General features: G+C 32.3%; 1 protein-coding gene across 2 annotated transcripts in view; it reads left to right on the top strand.

Annotated features, from left to right (window-relative positions):
• Positions 1 to 21,980, top strand: part of LOC108903196 (moesin/ezrin/radixin homolog 1) — a 76,402-nt gene that overhangs the window by 1,979 nt on the left and 52,443 nt on the right. The window contains exons 1-2 of one of the 2 annotated variants that reach the window (XM_018705286.2): positions 11,241 to 11,597; positions 19,573 to 19,752. In XM_018705286.2, the coding sequence (XP_018560802.1) occupies positions 11,580 to 11,597; positions 19,573 to 19,752 (198 nt within the window). In that variant the 5' untranslated portion in view covers positions 11,241 to 11,579. Of the gene's footprint in view, positions 1 to 11,240; positions 11,598 to 19,572; positions 19,753 to 21,980 lie in introns of those variants that run through there. The other variant, XM_018705287.1, reaches the window with a different exon arrangement.

Here is a 21,980-nt window from a genome sequence, read left to right as displayed (position 1 = left end):
ACGGTCCAAACCGTCCGCAGAGCATTTGTGACGTCATACCGTTCGACTGACTTGACCCTACGGTTGAATGCGCTATTAGCTATTGTTTCAAGTTATTTGTTTATGGAATACATTCAGCAAAATAATTAAAGCAGCAGAAACATTTCCAAATTTTTTTTAGTGATTTTTAAAAGTTTGTAACTTCGCGAAAAATGGTCGTATCGAAAAAAACGAAGCATCTTGAAGCTAAAAATTTTAGTTTTGAAATCTTGAGATGAAAAATTTGTTTAAGATCACGGCGCAATCAAAAGAAATAATGCAAGGCACAAATTTTACATTTTTTTTTTCAAAATTGCACATATTTACATATGTAAAAAAAATATATGTACACATACATATTTTCTGTTCAATTATTTCTCATTGAGATATTTGCCATTTTTATGCTGTTTAGTTCAAGTTTTTTCCCCTGTTTATTAATATTTTTTCATCTGTGAAATAAAAAAAGTTTAATTAAAGAAAAAAAAGATCAGTTAATAATTATTTTTATTAAATTATTTTTGCTCAGTGATATACTTATTTTTTGGACATACCATCTAAAAATATGTTTTTTTTCTCCTGAACAATTTATGACGTTTTTTTTAATTAGATTAGTTTAAATTTGCTTTTGTCTGATTTTATCGCTAGATATATTGCCCCCTATTTTACGTACGGACGTATCTAACAAAAATGACAAAATGAGACCCATCCAAGTATGCGGGCTAGGCACAAACGAATGGTATGACGTCATAACATGGCTACCGTGCGGCCCTCCACATTAATTATTTTGAGGGAGAAATTGTTGAAGGAAAATTCTGATATTTTGCACATTAATTAACTACGATGTATACTTTCTGAATATGAATTTTAAAAAAAAGCTAAATGAGCCCATTCAATGCTAGTGGAGGCATTAGCCCGCAGAATAATTATTGTTTTCCGTGATATAATAGTTAAATCAGAGGTTAAATCAGAGGTTAAATCACAATCACTTATAACTTATGCCAGGCTTAAGTAACTGCAGCAACAAACACGTGGATATGTGTCACTTGTTCTTTAAATATACAGGGTGTCTCAATTAGTGTCCAATAATTTGCTTGATTCTATTGCCAAAAATAAGACGATGACCCCTCCCCCCCAATTGAGACGCCGCTGACTAAAATTTTTGAAAAATTTTATGATGACCTTTTTCGACTTTTAATGAGCGTTCACGATGTCAAAATTCATAATTTTCCTTCAACCCATTTCAGAAATATTTAAAAAAATGAATTCTTTGAGGCTCCATTTAGGGGGGCGTAGCTCCCTTAGGAAGCATTTCTCGACCAATGTTTATATGAAAAAATTTTCTTATTTTTGGCAATAGAATCAAGTGGTAAATCAATGGACACTAATTATGAGACACCCTGTATAGTTAAGTAAAAATTGTAGAACATAATCAAAGTTGAAACTAGTTGTCAAAATAAACCAAGCAGTTTTATTGTTGCCAATTTATTGAAGCTAGAAAAAAATTTCCACAATATTTGTAACGCATGCTTTAATCTTAATCAATTTATTGGGTTTTAAAAATTTGTAAACGTATAATATTTTAAAATATCTTAATGTGTATCTATGCCGCTGATATGGTTGAGACAATTTTCAATAACTTCATTTGTTCTAAATATTTTTAGAGATATTACATTGTTTGAAAACTTTAACACCAGATATTTGAAAAAAGGACATCCCAAAGACAATTGTTTATAATATGAGAAAATATTCTTTTTATTATACATTTTCACAAAAAAAGTTGTGCAGATATTAACAGAAATGGTTTAGTTTTGTGTGAAATCATTATTTAACTGGAAAATATAAAAAGTATAAAACTAAAACGAATTTGGCGAACTATTGAAAGATGCCAAACGCCAACGCCATCTCTTAAGTTTTCTATAATAAAAACGTCCATAGTCTAGTAAGTACGTTAGAAGTTGATAAAAATGACGTACAGTCTGAATTATTTTTTTAAATCAAATAAAGATTTATATTAGGCATATTCAGCGAACTTTCATTATAAAAAATATTCTGTGACAAAACGCTACACATTTTTTATGCAAATACCCCATTTTAAATGATATACATACATATTCATATATATTTATATTTTTCGAAAATTAATATATTTTTATTTCCGAAACCACTGCTAATTCAGTACTATTTTTATTGTCTATATTGCAGTTTATTTTAAAAAAATTGGCACCACGAAGTTCGCCAGAACTCAACGCCCGCTCGTACTGTATTTGCACATAATTAAAAGACGACTTTTTTTATCTTACATTCTATAAATACATATACGCCTGTAACACGGGTTCAAGTTTTATGCAAAATGCGAAACAGTCTCTTTTCTGTCAAAGGTACATCGTGTGGACTCGAGATAAAAAAAATTATATATAGATATAGGTGTATCCGTTACCCGAGTCTGCTTTATTGTTACATGTCGTTAACATTCTGCCATTGTTGTATTATGTTTACCGCTTTCGCAATGTTTCTTGCTGCTTTACAGGCTTGTTACGCCTCCTAACCCTGGAAGCGGTAACGCAAGCAGTAATTTGACGCGATGCACACTCATTTTAATATATAAATTTTATTAATACGCCAGGTTTGGTTCTAGGAAATCTTTAGATAAGAAGTTAGTTTAATTAAAAAAAAAAAACTAATAATCACGCGCCGGTCATTCACGATTTGGGGAATTTTTAATTTTTCGAAAGTGTGGTAAAAAACCCGTTTCATGTGTAAAAAAATAATTGACTTGCATTTCGAAGATAAAGGGTATCCTAAAAGCAACGCAGTATTTGAATTGTGCGCCATTTTCATTCCGAAGAGTTGGCAGCATTGTGCAAGGTCACATGTTGTCGTAAACATGTTGCGGTTAGACAAAATTAAGCGAATGAAGAATGTGAATATTCATTACAAGTACTGAGAGTGTGTAACTGAGACTGTGCACAAATTACGTGAAATTTTCGGTAGAAGGAGTGGATAAGCATAAACATGCACTGGTTCCATAGCAATCTTGATTTTACCCGTTGTGTAAATTAACCAAAATATTGGCAAATCCGAAGTAGAAACTGCCATAGAAAATATATAATATATTGCTGTAACTAGAAAAAGAAGATGATTTTAGTAGGCAAGGGTATTCTATTAAAAAAAAGTTTGGTTTTGGTGAATTATCTTTTATGTTTTTTACATACAGGGACGTAGTTTCTGTAAGGGCCTCGGATGGATGTTCACTCTTATTTTGTTTTCTTGCAAGAAACTTGAAATCAGTACCATTATGATTTCGCACACCCATTTATAGGAACTTCTTTTTAAAGTTCTGCCAAGCTTTTCGGTTACACTCTGTATACAGGTCGTCAAGGAAATAGCGTTCGGCATTGCACATTCATTAATGAATATAAATAGATATGGGACTTTAATTACCCACAATTACAGTACCGATAATTGCATAAAAAAAACGTACATTATCGGTAATTTCGGGTAATTATCGAATACGTGGTCCCAGCGGAATAGCGGTCGTCGTAGCCGCGGACGCATACTTTTAATTGGGTAGGTAGGTCTTCAAGAACAAGCCAAAACAGTTACAGAAATGTCACCAGTGTTACATACAGACGTTCATGAAAGTAGGCCTGGGATGAATTTTAAGTAGAGGTGAAAAATCGGACAATTGCAAAATTGCATAATTCAAGAATAATGGCTATTGCCAAATTTGGCATCTGAGGTCGTTGCGTTTAAATAATTTATAAGATACAGTAGTGATTCGGTGGTTTGTCAAAAAAAATTTATTTGAGGTTTTCTCTTGGAATTTTGGAGATTGCAACTGATTTCCTTAGAATTGTACAAGAATTGTACACATTAATTACTGTTAATTTAAGGACAAAGTTGTAGATCCTTTGACACATGAACATCTATTGAAAATTACGTTATTAGCAAAAAAACTGTCCTGTCCTGCCTCAAAATGTGAATCATCCTTAACGCGTGCTACCCTTGCCCTACCTAAAAGCAATTTCGGTATTTTATTGTCGCCTTGTGCCGGCGTTGCCCTCTATGCGGAGGAGAGGACACTGAATTTTTATTAGACTTCGTGATATGGTGCGATAAATTATAATAAAACTCGAATAAATAGTACATCACCCCTATTTTCGTATCCAGAACGGTTTATTTTTATTATTCTCTTTAGAAATGGGATATGAATTCTTTTGTCAAGAGAGATAATAAAAACAGACCGCAGAAAAATTAAATATATCCATAACGGCGGCATTTCCGTTGGAATTTCAATTTTGGAAGCGTGCTTATTCGCTTTAGCCCTCATTAGAGTGAATGATAACACTCGGAAAGATGAAATACATATATAATTTTTTTTATGTAGGGTGGTATAGTCTTTCCGAAGTCAGTTGGCCTGGCAATAAAAATTAATGAGTTTTATAGGCGTCCCTAAAAAAGTTTTCTGATAAAGATAAAATAAAAATAATAATTTGTATATAATGTGCAGAACATTGTTCATTTGACCAACAACATATTTTAATTATTTATGTCCTCAATTTTATTATTTTGATGGTAGATTTCGTTTTGTTCCGTTTCAAAAGATCTCCAAAATGCCATGTTGTGATATTATTTCTCTCTTTCCCAATTGTAATATCAATGATTAATAGAAGGTGCCTTAATTAAAATTACCTGAATCACACCAAATTCCGCATTGCTGCACTGCACTGCTGGGCAATTTGTCGACCACTTGTCAACGGCTGATTTATTGCCCAGTGGCCCAATGCAACTGTATCTGCATTTTATTTGCCCGCGCTCGCGTTCTTCAACTGGGCGTATACATTTCTATGTATGGGTATGGCTAAATAAATATGGGAACAAATTTTTCTAATATTTTAATGCCGAGGTGCTGCGTCAGCGACCGAACCTGGTACATGCTGTCATCCCTTTGGTTCTTCAGTTGGTATCGGAAAGACTATAATCGTGGATTTGTCTTGCGTTTATATAAAAAATGCATATTATAATCATAATTCTTCTTTTAAATATATTTTTGAAAAAGTGAATTAAATCGTCCAAGGAAATAGAAAGTATATTATTTTAGGAATTTCAATTATTTATAAGTTATTTCATACAGTGTGTCCGCAAAATATTGTACCATGTCAGATTTTACCCAGAATTGGAGGGTGGGAAAAAATATGCGAATCGAAAAAGGGAGTGTTTTTTTAAGTACCTTTTTTATTTATCATATTTAAATTTAAAAAAAAATTGTTACCCCATTTTTTATTGTTTTTATTATTAATTTTCGTGTAATAAAAATCACTCTTTTAGTTTATTTCCGTAAAAACCTTCTAAAATGTATTATAAAAATAAATATCTTAAGAAAAACAACTTGTTTATCATACTTAAATTATATTTTGGCTGAAAAACATGCATAAAGGCTTCATTTGGTTGGAAACGTCCAAGAAAGTTTTCCTCCCCAATTCCGAATTTTAGGAAATACAAAAAAAACCCAAATACGTCGAAATTCGAACTAAGGCAGGGCAACGCAAAAGAGAACCACCATAGCAAACTACTAGGTCAAATACCAGTACAAGAGGAACAGATTCTAAAGGTGGACAGAGGCAAAAATTCTAGATTTAAGGCGAATATCCATTAGAGGACATTTACGGAGCTATCATAGCAGGAGTTCGAACGTCAGCTTTGGTATCTTATAATAGCTAACCAGGGACGGATATCTGACCAGTACTGTAGTACGTTTCAAATCATTTCTACTTGCATTTTATAAAGCCATTTGCGGATCATAAAACCATTTATTAACACGTTTAATCAATAAATCAATTTCTTCACAATTCAAAACATTATCGAAATTTTGCAAATTTGCGATCACTGCTTAGATCCCTTATCTAGTTGCGCTATTCACTTTTGACACATTTAATCATTAAATCAATTTTCTCACAAATCGAAACGTCGAAAATTTCCAAACGTACTGCAAATATATAATACTGATGGAGGCATTAGAGTACTCATACTCGAAGTACCTAAAAACCAATTCTAGCAGAAAAAGGTTCAATTAACGCGTCTCCCAATGTCTTTTATGTTTCTTTAAATCCAGAAACATGTAAAGATTACTACACATTGAAATGTCGAAACCGAAAGAATATTTTCTTTTTGTTTAGGGACAAATTTTTTTGTTTTTACATAGGAAACATTTGAATTGTGAATATTATTTGTAGTTATGGACTAAGTTTAAGAACTGCAGAAATGTGATGCATTTTGCATAATTCAAACTACAATTTAAAATACAAAGACAAAACAATATAAAATACAATAACGACAGTGTGAATTATAAATCTCATCAGCAATATTCAAAGTTAGTTTGTTTTCCCTGCGAATCAATCAGCTGTTCGACAAAAACAACGTCGTATCTTGTTTGTTTATGTTCACGAATTGCACGTCAATTTTTTTAATAATCTCCAACGTACAGGATAGGAATGTTTGAGCGAATAAAAAAAATCCAAACAGGTATAACATTTCCCTGGCGTTTAGATATCTATCGCACCCATCTGTTTTGATTGACTATTTTGATGAACCCACCGATTAGGTAGGTGATACGCGTTCGTTAATCTGCAACGAAAATAATTCGCGAGATTATCTCGATATTACACAATTACCTTATCGCCCTTATAATATTTATAGATAGATTTACACCCGGATTTACATGAAATCGAGCGATGTACAGATAAAAACGTCGATGGACTGACGGATCGCTGATGGGAGTCGCTCGCTATTTGTTCGCAGGTGGAATTAGTCATTGTCTATTTTAGCCGATGTTGCTGCCGCTGACGCCAACCGCTGCTGGCGTTGCTGGCGCAACAGGTGGTCGTTCTCATTGGGGCCTGGCCTTCGGGGATATCTGTGTTACGGTTACATTAAAAAAATAGTCAGTGGGGTAGGCGCAATGGAAATTATTTTTTATTTAATTTAAATTCGTCTAACGGGAAGGAAATCCAATCGTAGGATACAAAAATACGTGCAAATAACAGTAAAATAACAATAAAAAAATACAAACAAATCTGCAACTTATGTTAAAAAAATACAGTTGTTACTGAATGAAATATACAGCAAGAAAACGACGTGTATAATAAAACAACAATGAAAAAGTAATAAAAAGTAACAAAATACAAACGACGATGTTAAAAAATATGTACAATACGATTTTGACGAATGAAAATGTGAAGAGGACGGAGTTGTCATACCCTGATCAAGTCCAAAGTTGAACTGAGGTGCTGATTGTCGAATTTTTTATAATCGGATACAGAATAGACACTATAGCGTAGATTTCCAAATCATCGGTATACGATCAAAAGTGGACAATAAAATGATTGCGATATCATTGATGAAAAAGATAAAAGAAGAGTTGGCCAAGTGTCGAACCCTGAGGCTCGCCTGGTGTTTCATTAAATACCTACATTAGATTTGTAACCACGGTATTGTACAAATTGAACGCGATGGGAAAGATATGACTTCGACATGTGTAAAAGAGATTACTGATGATAAAATATTCAAGCTTACACAGCAGTATATTGCCAGTTGTCACTCCTATTTTCATCAGTAAACTAATTCTGCCTAAATAATGAGCTTTTAGTGAGAAATGGATATCTCAGAAAATGTGTACACCAAAAGAGAAATTTTCTTTAAAATTTGTTTTATCGTACTATGTTGTCCAAAAAATAAGGTGAATTTGTTTAAAAAATAAAAAATCTTTGCCTATGTGAACCTGGCACCCGACATTTCAAAATTAAAATTTTTTTTTTAAATTCTTATAGATCTTCGTTTGTAGTTTGTAGTAACAATATTTTCGTTTAAAGTAGCTTAAGAAAAAAGTTATATGGTCTATAAAAAACCCATCCCCCCAATTTGGCCGCACTTAAATCTGATGGTTGATTTCTATAGAAAATCGTTTGTAGTTGATTGTAGTGAACGAATTTTTGTTTGTAGTAGCAAGGAAAAAAAATAGAGCTATTTTCAAAATTTGTAAAGAAGTGCGAAATATTTTAGGTGGTGGTTGCTGAAGTTATTTTGTGAAAAAAAGTTCGTATAAACATAGATCGAAGTATGCTTCGTTTCCGATATACAGTGTTTAAATTTTAATTTTTTATTTATTTTTGTTAATTATCTCAGTTTTAAAGATATTGACTCGAAATTTGGAAAACGGTTTGGAGGGATAAATGTGCCTTTTTTGGGGTGATCCGAATATTTCTACTTGCACCAGTGGCGTTCGTGCGAGAATACCACAACTTTTTTTAATAAATAAAATCCTACGCCATTAACTTTTCCCAGTTTTAATATTTTTTTTAGAAAACAACCATTAATTCTGAATGAAGTTGGTCTCTTCATTTTTTTTCGTAGGATGCACTGGTTTTTGAGGAAAAAAATAAAACATTTTACTGCAAGTTGTGTATTTTTAATTTCTATTGATACATTATCTAGTAGGTTGCTGTCAATATTTCTAAATAAAATACAACCATCAAATTTCGAGTCAATATCTTTTAAATTCTTTGACATAATTAATAAAAATAAATAAGAAATTAAAATTTAAACAATATCTCGGAAATGCAGCATATTTCGACCTACTTTTATATGAACTTTTTTTCACAAAATAACTTCGACAACCACCCCCTAAAATATTTCGCAGTTATTTACAAATAGCCTGTATATTGTCATGAGTAAATTTAGAAAGCGCTTCCAATTTTAAGTTTATTTGTGTATATTAACTTCTATACGTCAAATTGTGTTTTTAAAATTGTTTAATGTTATTTGTAGTTGCACATATTTCGTTTGTAATTCAGCGAAAACTAATCAAAAGTCGCTATATTTCAAACTCTGTCTCCAAAATCGTTTGTGGTAGTGTTTATTTCATTTATAGTTCATCGAAAACTGACGAAAAGTCACTAAACTCTCAAGTTCTAGCTTTAAAATCGTTTGTAGTTTTTTGTACTAGCGTTTATTTCGTTTGTAGTTCTTCGAAAACTGACGAAAAGTCACTAAACTCCAAGTTTTGGGTTTAAAATCGTTTGTAGTTGTGTGTAGTGGCGCTTTCGTTTGTAGTTATATGAAAACTGACGAAAATTCACTAAACTCCAAGCCCCGGCTTTAAAATCGTTTGTAGTTGTTTGTAATAGCGTTTATTTCGTTTGTAGTTCTTTGGAAACTGACGGAAAGTCACTAAACTCCAAGTTCTGGGTTTAAAATTGTTTGTTGTTGTTTGTAGTGGCGTTTATTTCGTTTGCAGTCACATGAAAACTGACCAAAAGTCACTAAACTCCAAGCTCTGACTTTAAAATCGTTTGTAGTAGCGTTTATTTTGTTTGTACTTCTTCGTAAACTGACGAAAATCACTAAACTCCAAGTTCTGGGTTTAATCGTTTGTAGTTGTTTGTAGTAGCGTTTATTTTATTAGTAATTACATGAAAACTGGCAAAAAGTCACTAAACTCCAAGCTCTGGGTTTAAAATCGTTTGTAGTTGTTTGTAGTAGCGGTTATTTCGTTTGTAGTTCTTCATAAACTGACGAAAATCACTAAACTCTAAGTTCTGGGTTTAAAATCGTTTGTAGTTGTGTGTAGTGGCGCTTTCGTATGTAGTTATATGAAAACTGACGAAAAGTCACTAAACTCCAAGCCCCGGCTTTAAAATCGTTTGTAGTTGTTTGTAATAGCGTTTCTTTCGTTTGTAGTTCTTTGGAAACTGACGAAAAGTCACTAAACTCCAAGTTCTGGGTTTAAAATTGTTTGTTGTTTGTAGTGGCGTTTATTTCGTTGTAGTCACATGAAAACTGACCAAAAGTCACTAAACTCCAAGCTCTGACTTTAAAATTGTTTGTAGTAGCGTTTATTTTGTTTGTAATTCTTCGTAAACTGACGAAAATCACTAAACTCCAAGTTCTGGGATTAATCGTTTGTAGTTGTTTGAAGTAGCGTATTTGTAGTTAAGTGCATGAAAACAGACGAAAAGGCACTAAACTCCAAGCTCTGGCTTTAAAATCATTTAGGTGTTTGTAGTAGCATTTATTTCGTTTGTAGTTCTTCGAAAACTGACGAAAAGTCACTAAACTCCAAGCTCTGGCTTTAAAATCATTTGTAGTAGCTTTTATTTCGTTTGTAGTTCTTTAAAAACTGATGAAAAATCACTAAACTCCAGGCTCTAGATTTAAAATCGTTTGTAGTTGTTGGTAGTAGCGTTTATTTCGTTTGTAGTTCTTCGAAAACTGACGAGAACTCGTGAATTTTAAATAAGTAACACCTTATTTTTTGGACACAGGGTATGTTTCCATTTCTTGATTTGTGATTTCACGTTAAATACGGAAACTGCAGGAATAGATTCATTACCAAAAAATAAGTAGAGTTTATTCTAAAAACTTTTTTCCTGGGGAGACGCGGTATTCGAGGGTGTTACAGTTTACAAAAAAAATATATACTTTCTGTTGTATCTTCATAATACTCTGGCGGAATTGACTGAAATTTACTACAACGTATTCACTTAGATTAGATGCTGCCCCATTTTTTCAAGAAAAAAATACACCACTAGCGGTTTTCTGTAGAAATAATGTTAAATTAAGGCATTGTTACGTTATCAATGACAAATGTTTCTTGGTGTTTTTTTTTAATAGTGGGTTGGAGTGGCTCCCTCTACATTATAACTCAGAAGCTCAATCGTTTTATTTTACGTCGACCCAACTAAATCTAATGTCGATACAATCAGTCAAATAATAATGGAGGTATAAAAAAAACTAAAAATTTAACTTTGAACGCCAATAACATTTTGTTGGTAACTTTTCTGTCTCAACAAAAGTACATTTGTTCCCCAGAACCCGCCACTGAAGTCCGGACACCCCGTATAAGTACACATTTTAGGTTCATCATGTTGTCGCCATTTTTATAAATAGATTTTATCACAGCAGATCTAAATTGTTTCCACCGTAATCCCTTTTGAAATATTAAATTTATTATAACGAAGACATGATGTCCAATTTTCAATGGAATCCATTAAATTTTTACAAAGATAACAACTTCGAGAGGCTTCACACACGAAGCGATTAAGATAAAACCTAGCCGTTATAAATCCACACCCGCGTCAGTATTCACTCGTAGTAGCCCCTTCGGCGGACGCCACTGTGCCGCGCGGCTTCCTGCGATCCGGTGGAAACATCTGCGAGACCGAGACACCGAAAAGCACTTGTTGCGCGCCGCGTCTATTCGAATCGAATTCGAAACGTCGACCTGGGATTGGTCGAGGTGTCTCGCCGGCGGTTTGGCGTTGTCTTCGAGGCCGTTTTTCCAACGGCCAGCACCACCCGTCTCTCCAAAGTGTACCCACTGTAACCGGGCCGGCATTCGCGACTCGATTTTGCCTGGTGATTTAGTACGAATTTTGCTAACGGGGTTTCAGAGCAAGTCAGAGGAGAGGTGTGTTTTCGATTGTATTCCGGAATTTTGGAAGGTTCGGATCGGCGTTTGTGCGAGTGTCTTTTGTTTTCGTGCTGAAGGGACGACCGCTGAGAAGATGGTGTCCAGCAAGCTAGTATGTTTTTTATGTTAATTTTTTTATATTGATACGTATTTATTGTGATAGGATTGTTATTTGAACCAAAGATTTATCAAAATTAGTGTATTTTTTGGATGTATTATGTCATACACCGTATTCGCTATTGTATTTTCTAAAGCAAGATTATGCGGCTATAAATACTTATCAAGCGACATGTTTGTAAGTAAGTATGTTGTACTTTGTGTTTGAAACTTTGTACAAAGGTTGTCATTTTCATTAAGATAATTACTTTATTAGTTACAAAATATTTGTTCGGAATATGATTTAACTATCAAACACTGATATCAAGACTGTATTTTTTTCACATTTTGTAAATTTTGCAGTAAGTTTTGGAATTGATAATTATGGTATTAAAATTTTTATTACGAAACAGAAAAATTGGAAAGTAAACGGGAAAATCAAGATAAATTAAACTTTTTTTTGAAATAATAATATATTTAATATATTTCGAGTTCGGTTATTTAGTTTGATTTTATATTGAAATTTGGTTACATTTTTTGTTTTCTTTTTTAATTTTGGTTCTTTCTGTTTAAATAATCATGAAAGAATAGTTTTATTTTTTGTTGTTGTTTCAAATAAAGTATGTATACTTATTTACCTTTTGTTAATTTACTGAGCGCTGAGCCAATTTGAGATTTGTCGGTATCCTGATCCTGAATATGTAATTTTTGTTTAAATATAAGTACATATTTTAAAAATATTTTATATATTTTTTCAAATGTTTCGGGTTTCTTCAATTTTTCTATTTTCGCTTCGAGAAAAAACAAAACCTCTACAAGCTATCTAATTGGAAGAGTAGATACCTATTTGATCGTACATTCTTTTGAAAATAGATAGTCCTTCAACATGAACATCTTGCCAAATATCCCCCTATTTGAGAAAAATAGTCATAAAGTTTCAACAAAAATTTTTTATATTTATCGAAATTACAGGAGTTTGCAAATAAACGGAAAATGTAACTTTTGTTAAAATCTGGGATATACACAAATATATGTCATAAAAGTCTGTTAGGCTGACACCCTATACAGTCTGATTCGCTACATTTTGTTTTTAGAGCTATAAAAAAATGTGAAATACAAAAGTTGCACGATTTTTTCTGGATTTACAGTAGAAAAATAATGAAGTCCGAACAAAATGACCGCGGATGTTAACTTTGTTAATTTAAATGGAACACCTTGTATATTTTTAAATATTTGGATAGAACGTTCTCTGTCGAGCATAGTCATATAGGGTTTGTTGGATCTATCTCTAACAATAAGAGATATACCATTAAAAAAATAAAAGAAGTTTTTTTATTAAGTAAATAAAATATATTGTAATTGTTAGACTTCTTTGAAACATTTCTATCTTTTTTCCAATTACGTAAAGATTTACAGATTTAGTTGTAATATATTTTGACATATCGGAAATTTAAATTGGTTACACAGAAGTAGAAAATTGGAATATTACAGGAATTAAAATAGAGTAAAGGTCTTCTCCAAACTCTACTTTAATTCCTAATAAATAACATTTCAATTTTCTACTTCTGTGGAATTTGAAAAAGGCAGAAGTTAGAGGTCTAACAATTACAAGATATTTTATTTGCTTAATAAAAAACCTTCTTTTCTTTTTTTAATAGTATCTCGCTTATTGTTAGAGATGGGCCCAACAAACCCTATAAGACTATGCTCGACAGAGGACGTTCTATCCAAATATGTGAAAATTAATTTAAATTAACAAAGACCGCGGCCATTTTGTTTCGATTTCATTTGTTTTTCTACCATCCATTTTCGAAAAATTCGTAAAAAATCGTGCAACTTTTGTATTTTACATTTTTTTATAACTTAAAACAAAACAGTTAAAGGGGTGGTCAAAATATAGTGAATCACCCTGTACAGTCAAGTTATTGCAAATATTCTTTTACAAACAATAAAAGCAAACGTTATAAAAAAATTTATTGAGATGATATCCTGAGTAAGCATTTAAAAAACATCTAAAATTTCCAGTTTTCAACATATATTTTTTATGTTATGGGTATTTTTGCATATAATTCCACATCTTAAAAGTAAACGACCGGTTGACATTCAAAATTTGACCCTGTTTTGCGGCTAGCAAGCAAAACGTTTCTGTTATGTAATTATTTTGCACTACATAAAATAATTAAATTTTGTGGTCATCTGTTGTAACGATTTTTGGTACAAGGACGCATTTTTAATCATGAGAAAGTGATTCTTCGTACGAGATCGGAATTTTTTCTTAACTTCGTATATACACCTTAACAAAAAATAAATAAATTGAAATTATGTCGCATACGTAGAAACCGCGATAAGACTTATTTTCACAAATTTCTTGCAGAATCGAATAATTTTGTCATCGAAAAACGACTCCTCATGAATTTTTAAATTATCCAATTTCTAAGTAATTATTAATTCACGTTACGTATGAAGCACTCCTTTTTTCCCCACTTAAACGTAAAAATTTACAAGTTTCTGGAAAGTGTGACTGGAATTTTAAACCAACATGCCACTTAGTCTGGAAAGTTTGTTGATTTACTACTTTTTGCGAACGTAATGATACTTAGCAACCGAATAACTGATATAGATATGACATTATTTAATATATCTTTATTTAAGTAGAAGATAAGATGATATTATTTTTATCAATATTCTTCAGTTCACATCCTGTACACGTTGTATTTTATAATTTGGGTGATAAATTTATCAAACAATGAAGTATAATGATGTTTTTTTTTAAACTGGTAAACAGATTTATGTAGATTTCGTAGTCTCCTTCATTTCCCGGAATATCGGATGAGATGAGTGTTCTTTTATAACGATTATCAAGACCTGGATATAATTGCGTCATTCATTTGTAATGCGAGATTGTGGGACGTAAATTTGAGACTTAATCATCGCGTTTATTTAGAATGTCGTTGAAAATTTGAATAATAGTCGGAAGTAAATAGTTTGTTTTTTATTCATACCGTTTTAGACAATAGAAACTGGAGTTTTGTAACGTCACAATTTTTTTAAATTCTTAGCCTTAAATAAAACGTTTTTTCAGTGTGGTAAACTATGTACTGTAAAACATACGCAAAATACTATTAAGTACTTCTAATACCACTTGTCGTAGGTAGTTAATATATAATTAAGAATTCATTGGCAACCTTGGTTCCTGGCAAAACTATTAGAAAATAAGGTTTTAAACATTTGTTGGAGTGTAAACGAACAAATAGTCATATTTAAGGTTTATCTGATTTGGAATTGACAAACAAATATTCATAAAAAAATTAATATAAGCTTATTAATATGAAGAAAATACTCATACAAAATTATGACTAGTTTGGATACCTAAGAGACGAGATATTAATAAAATAATAAGTCTTATGAGGATGCAGATTTTTTTGGTCTTTTCACTTAGAATGCGCAACAATTGACGAACAGTTTCCACAGTAACTTGTACAAATAGAAAACCGATATCTAAGGAACCGTATGATAGCTCGTAGAAATCGATTAAGTACTTGTAAGATACATAATTTATAATAATTCTCCTTCAAACTGCTGTCGTTGACTAACTTATCCTACATATGCGCGATAGCGGCAACGCGGTCTCGACGTAGCGTATTATTTGAAATTTGCAGGTGTCCACAGAATGATCGAACGCGAGCGAGCGAAAGCCGAGGCGAGCGAGCCAGTCAGGTGCAACGTTCACAAATCTAAAGGACTTTAGTCACTAGCGAATCTACAGAAACTCTCCTTAGACTTTAGATGTACCTCCGTACCCGATAAACCTCCTTAAGCCCATTGAACAGCGTTTATCTAGATATTTAATAATAGGTTTTTACTTTACTTAAATTGAAAAAAATATTCTTCAAAATGTCACGTTTTCCAATTTTAAATATTTACTGTACTCTTCTACCGAGGAGCTCCTTACGTAACATAGAATTATTCCTAGCAAAAACTCAAGGTTATAGCTATGTAATAATTTACGTGGAACATACTTAAACGCTGCTGTATCGAAGGTACTAATAAAATTGAAAACATTGCAATTAGCATGCGCCTAATAAATTAAGTACACCTTTGATAACGCTGTCGAAGGCAATTTATTTTGCAAAAAAAAAAAACGATAAACTGAATGAGCTATATCAAATCGCATTTCAGATTTTTAAATAAATTTATGGGTTCTCCGATAAGCAGTTCCTTTCAGAATCGATTTACAGGAGATTGCAGCTTCCGATCTGTCAGTTAATTTAATAACAGATGTGAAAGTGCGTTATTTCTTACAAAGATTTATTGGTTCGCTGGTCGAAGATAGCTATTGATGTTGTCCAGTCAGTAGGTTAAGTGCTTTTCACGGTTCTGATTTGCTGGAGACATTCTAATAATTTATTAGGAATCAATAGAGATATAAGAAGAGTCTTCTTTCTTGTAGTGAAATTATTAGCTTATTTGAATATGGAAAATAACATTTTGCATAAATAAATTCAGAGATCAGGATTGTATTTACTGAAAATCATTGCCATTTAAAAATTTGTGATAGTTTTTGCCATTGAAGGGGACTATGGTGTAAGTCAGCATTGATTAGATTATTTTACGCCTTTGTTATCGAAACAGAATTACGACTAAGAACAAGAAGATTATGAAAATATTAAAACTATCAAAGATCAATTTTCTTTACACCATGACAAATTTGGTAAAGGACATTATTAGTCCGGTCAAATTAGTCATAGAAATAGTGGTCGAATAACGAAAATTCCGACAGATAAATTTTGGTGAAGACCTTGGGTACAGCATTAGAAATAAAGTGTCAAAAGTCCCCATCGATCCCATGTGTGCTAAAACAGTTATTCGGGGTCAAATGTCAAAGTTTGAGTTTTTTTTTTATTTTTTTTTTTTCGAAAACAGTAAGTTATATCAAAAAAGTACCCCAGACAAAAATTATAGATCTCAACCTCAAATTTTGACCTTTGACCCCGAATAACATTTTTAACACACATGGGATCGATGTGGACTTTCGAACTTTATTTCTAATGGTGTACCCAAGGCCTCCACCAAAATTTGGCTCTGTCGGAATTTTCGTTATTTGAAATGTCTGTTTTGACCGGACTATATTTTTGTTTCATACTTCGGTGGAATTTTCTTCCGACTCCGGGAATGAACTAAAGAACTGTAAGACTGTCACACAGCCAACACATTATAAACAAGAAAAACTATAAAATTTAACGGTCGCTGTTTAAAGAAGCCGATTCTCAAGTACCGGAGTCGCTCACGAAGAGCACATCTGAAAAAAAGATCTGGAATAAGCTCATGAAATTTAATTGTGTCCGATATCGATGAGTCACTCGATATATATAAATTTAAACAGCGTTCAACGGCATCTCGTCCAGCAACATGTCGCGATAATTTTACCATAAAAAAGTTGGTTGCTTGGTGAGTCACTTTCTATGCCAACCGTCGGTTTGCCAACATCAGATATCTCTTTTAATAAGACAGAAAACAAGACATGTTGCGTCCAGAAGGATGGAATTATTATTAATTATAGCGCATTATGTCAATTACGTAATCGTGTCGTAGAGGTTATTCGATTGCCTCTAAATATAAACTGGTGTGTAAAATAGATGTTATTGTTGGTATTGTTACCTTTTATACATGGGTCATCACAAAGCAGTTTATCTCAACAACAGCCGCGTCATTCGCCAGAAATTAAGAGTGTATATGAAACAAATAACAAAGTTACTGTTCTGTCAATAAAAAAAAATAAATAGGTAACTCACCGGGGTGTTACACTCCCCCCTAACTTTAGAATTCAAGGTATATCCTTCCATACATTTCCATTATATGAATTAGCAAATATGTATCATTCTTTCTTCAACAACTAGCTGAAATCAGTCGAGGCTCCCCTGGACGCCAACTAGTAAGCATCCCAACTACCTGGTGTGTGAGTCACACTATTATTATGCCACCTACCTCAATTACGCCCAGTATGTGTCAATCGAAGCGCATGTAAGACCCCGTAGAACTTAACAACACTTCGAAGGAACTACAGCGATATGACCGGGAACACGTGGCGTGCCCTAGGGTTTTCAAAAACATTAACTAGTATTACATATTACTCACAAATTCACAATTCATTAAACAAATGTATTCAAGCTGGCACACATATTATAATAATCAACCTTATTCTGGCGCTGGCCAGGTACCACTGTCACAAAGAACACCCTCTCTTTTTGTCATCCCGGGTTGTATATACTCATAAATTACATTATCTCAAGGGCAAATAAACACTTGGCTGTCGTATTCCGTCTGAACAGCTGAGGTTTAATTCAAAGCAACCACGATGGTTTTCATTTCATAATAATAGGAATATTGATTGCTATTATTACAATACTTAAAAAATAAGCAAGTGTTATAACTGTTTCCTACGAACCGTCTGACTTTTCCTGTCGTCGGTTTTGGTGAAAGCTGAACGTTTCTTGGAACTCAAATTAAGTCAATTAGCAAAGCTACTTGGGTTGGATATATAAATATGTTATTTATATTAACTAAACATATCGAATTAAAAATATTGCGTTTTTGTAAGGCTGCTATTTATGTGAGGTGTATTTTTTTATTTGTCTCAATAACGATACCTGTATTGATATGACAATACCCTGCTTCATGGATTAATAAAAAATGTTATAGCTATAATCCAGTTTCATTTTACGATTCTTTAAATTTTATCGCTTTTGTCATAGTATTATTGAGCTAAATGCCTTTTATGTTATATTTATGACAGCTCATTGATAACTTCTGATCTAAGAACAATTATAACTAGATCACCGTTGTGCGAATAGGAAATATCTTAAGAGTTTGGCCTAGTTATAAATCTTAATTTGTTTGCTTGTGGCACAGTTTATTGGGTATTTCGCCGTCTGTAATAAAAATTAAATTGCTCCTAAAGGATCGGCCAAGGGTTATTTGTCTACCCAAAAATATAACACTGAAAAACGCAAACAAGTAAAAAATGAACACATTAATAGGTATAAAGTTCACTTCAATTACTTCTAGTTAACATTTCGAAAAATGGATATTTTTTAGTTATCAAAACTTAATGCTTTTTTCCTATTCAGTTTGGATGGTTTAAATTTGTTTGGTTTTGTCTGCCTTCCTAGCTAGAGATGTGACGTTTATTCTGTTATTACTTATTTTAATTTTGTAGATTCTTGTTGGCTACAAATAAGTTCACAGGTTAACATTTAGTTTGAAAAAAACATCGGTTTCAGGTACTCATGGGTTTTTGGGGTCGCTAATTCCGATACCGAGTTCGGTTAAGCTCGGTAAGTCAAAAGGTGGTTGAAAAAATTCATACATAGGTTTTTACAGTCATCGAAGGAAACTGCTCTATTAATTAACATTGATTTTTGCCAAAAAGCTATAAGATCACGTAATGTGGCTTCGTATACGGTATTTAAACTTGATACTATTAAAATTAAATAACAAGATTTTCTACATTGTCAGATCGAGAACTTAACAAATTAATAATAATTTCACCTTTTTCATTTTTGTTGGTTATCCTTGCTTATTGACAGTCGATATGAAGCTATCAATATATTTTGATTGTCTAAAATTATTAGTTTTGTGTATCTTTAATTCAGGTCGTGTTATATGTCAAAAACAACCCATTTTTCGAGATTTCTTTATATTTAATTAATTTACTTAAAATTTAAGGTAAGGAATTTAATTTCAAAGTTCCTTCGCAAGAATAATTGTTATTGACTACAACGCCATCTATCTCCATCATCGAAGACCTTCGTCAAATGGCTTTTATAGAAATAAATTTTTCCATTTTCAAGTCGGGATATTTTATTTGAATGTTCTTTGAGAATACAGGAACATTTTTAGAATTAATAACTATTCCAGTCTTTATAACAAATGTTTTAACTTCTTTATTGACACACCTATTACCATTAATTATTATTATTATTTTTTTCAAGATGAACGTCAGGGTGACTACAATGGACGCGGAGCTGGAGTTCGCTATCCAGCAGACGACGTCCGGGAAACAGCTCTTCGACCAGGTGGTCAAGACCATCGGTCTCAGGGAGGTCTGGTTCTTCGGTCTACAATATACAGACTCGAAGGGTGACCTCACCTGGGTCAAGCTCTACAGAAAGGTGAGTACCAATGCAAAACTATGAACTATGAAACCTATTGAATTGGAAACGTAACGACTGTCAGTTTAAAAAAAATGGACCGGTCGTGAAATATATTTTATAAAACTTAACAATCGAGAATAAATACACTGAACCTCGTTTGTGAACGTTTCCAATTCTTTAGATAACAGCAGACAATTAGTTTTCTTCAAAATACCAACAAAGAAGCCGCTTTTTTTGGCGCTAGAAAACACTAGGTTACTTTATATTTCCATTAGTGTAGTTTCTCTAAAGTGCTAGCTATTATTGCAAGTATTATTTAATAGCGTATATTCTGAGACAAATACATCATTAAAAAAAAATAGTCTGTAGTTAATCCTATTTCTGGGAATACTTAGATTTACAAAACAGTCGTCATTGTACTCCTCAAACTGTACCTAACTTGTTTACTTATTCAATAACACAGAAACCCTTTTGTTGAATTGACATATAACTCTGAAACGCGATAACGAATGATGGATGTATTTGAAGTGGCCGGTTTACATAAAAAAAAATACTAATAGATAAGTTTGTTGTGTTTAAACGTCTACTTGTCAATATTTAGTAAAAAAAAAACGTCTACGTAGATGTAACTGTGGCAATGTGATTTGGAATACACAAACAACGGCACGAAGACCAGTTTTGCAGGGGCAATACCACCTTTGCTCAAAGTCGGCGTGGCAAATTGTGACGTCGTCATAGGTCGCCTACGATTAGATTTTATTACGAAATTTTCATATTTATTTACAGTGTAGCTCACGACATACCAAGATACTCCTATATTTTTTTGTTATAAACAAATTCCTATATTTTTTTGTTATAAACAAATTGTCCCAATATCAGGCAAAAGCCGCTCGGGAATTCGCTCTTTTTTGCATTAGAGCTTATTTTTATTCTTTGTTCCCAAAATAACTTTTTTATAATGTTAATTCTTAATTAACTATTGGACGTGTCGCACCGGGATTTTAGAGACAAATTAATTTCAATTCTAGTAAGAACTAATACCTACTTCACACAGAAAGTCATGAAATTATCTGTTTTATATATTATAAACACCTTTTTATAAACCGATAAACTGAAGTTTATCAGTTCGTGCGTATCAATCCCGGTTTAGTTTGCTTTTGTATGTTGTTGGTTATTCAATTGAATAAGAAAGCAAAAACGTAAATACAGTATTTTATTCAGAATTTTGTAATTTTTTAATAGTATCCTGTTTTAACTTTTTTAGCGTCCCTGCCCCATATGTAATATAAGGATTAGGGTGGCCCAAAAAAAAAGGTTTTTTTTTTTTTCGTGTCTTGTGAAAATATGTTTTATCATGTTTTAAGAATTATCACAAAAAAAATGTTTTAGGTCGCTCAAGATTTTTAAAAATTTTCAAAATCGTCAAAAATTGAATTTTTTTTCTCGTTATTTTATTATTTTCCAAGTTGAAAAAATTCTCGATTCTGAAAATTTCAAATCGATATTTTAATTTTAGGTCACTCATAATTATTTTAATTTTAAAAGTACTGTACTTCAAATGTTTTCGAGCGACCTCTAAAAGAAAATTTTTTTTTGAGCTGATTTTCATAAGAGATGAAAAAAATATTCGTTTTTTTTGGGTCACCCTAATAAGGACAGTACAATTCTAAATTAGGTCGATCATAGGTCATTGACATTGAGATTCACACACTAAATAGTGATTTAAAAAAATTATAACGAATACTTTTTATTAAATTGAAACGGTTTTAAAAATATTTTGAATCAGATTTTAGTAAGTATTTTTAATTATTTGCTTTTGAAATTGGTACAGTTATTTATAGATTCATTATTATATTTTCCTTGGAACATATTGCACTACTTTGAAATCAAAATATGCCTCAAAATAAACCGTAAGTATTAAAGTAAGTTATTTTTGAACAAGAAAACAATTGAGAGTATTTAAATCAAGTCGTATAAAATATTGCAATGTTACGTGTTCAACTGTTGGTTCCAAGCAAGCTTGATTTATGTTCAGATTCTGTCGAAACTTTTGTGAGCTTCTAAACAGTTTATCAGTTTTATTTTTTCTTATTCCTATTATAAAAATTGCGCAACTGCCTGGCCGGGGTAAATACCATATTTGTTCTCGGAAATTAATATTTGCCGATAGACGCCATACGAATGCAAATCGACCCGCTGTCACTTTACATTCTAGGAGTATCGCGATCTTTTATTTTATAATTCGT

This window comes from Anoplophora glabripennis, unplaced genomic scaffold (genome assembly GCF_000390285.2).
Source record: "Anoplophora glabripennis isolate ALB-LARVAE unplaced genomic scaffold, Agla_2.0 scaffold105, whole genome shotgun sequence".
Taxonomy (NCBI): Eukaryota; Metazoa; Arthropoda; class Insecta; order Coleoptera; family Cerambycidae; genus Anoplophora; species Anoplophora glabripennis.
This window is presented reverse-complemented; position numbering and strand designations above follow the sequence as displayed.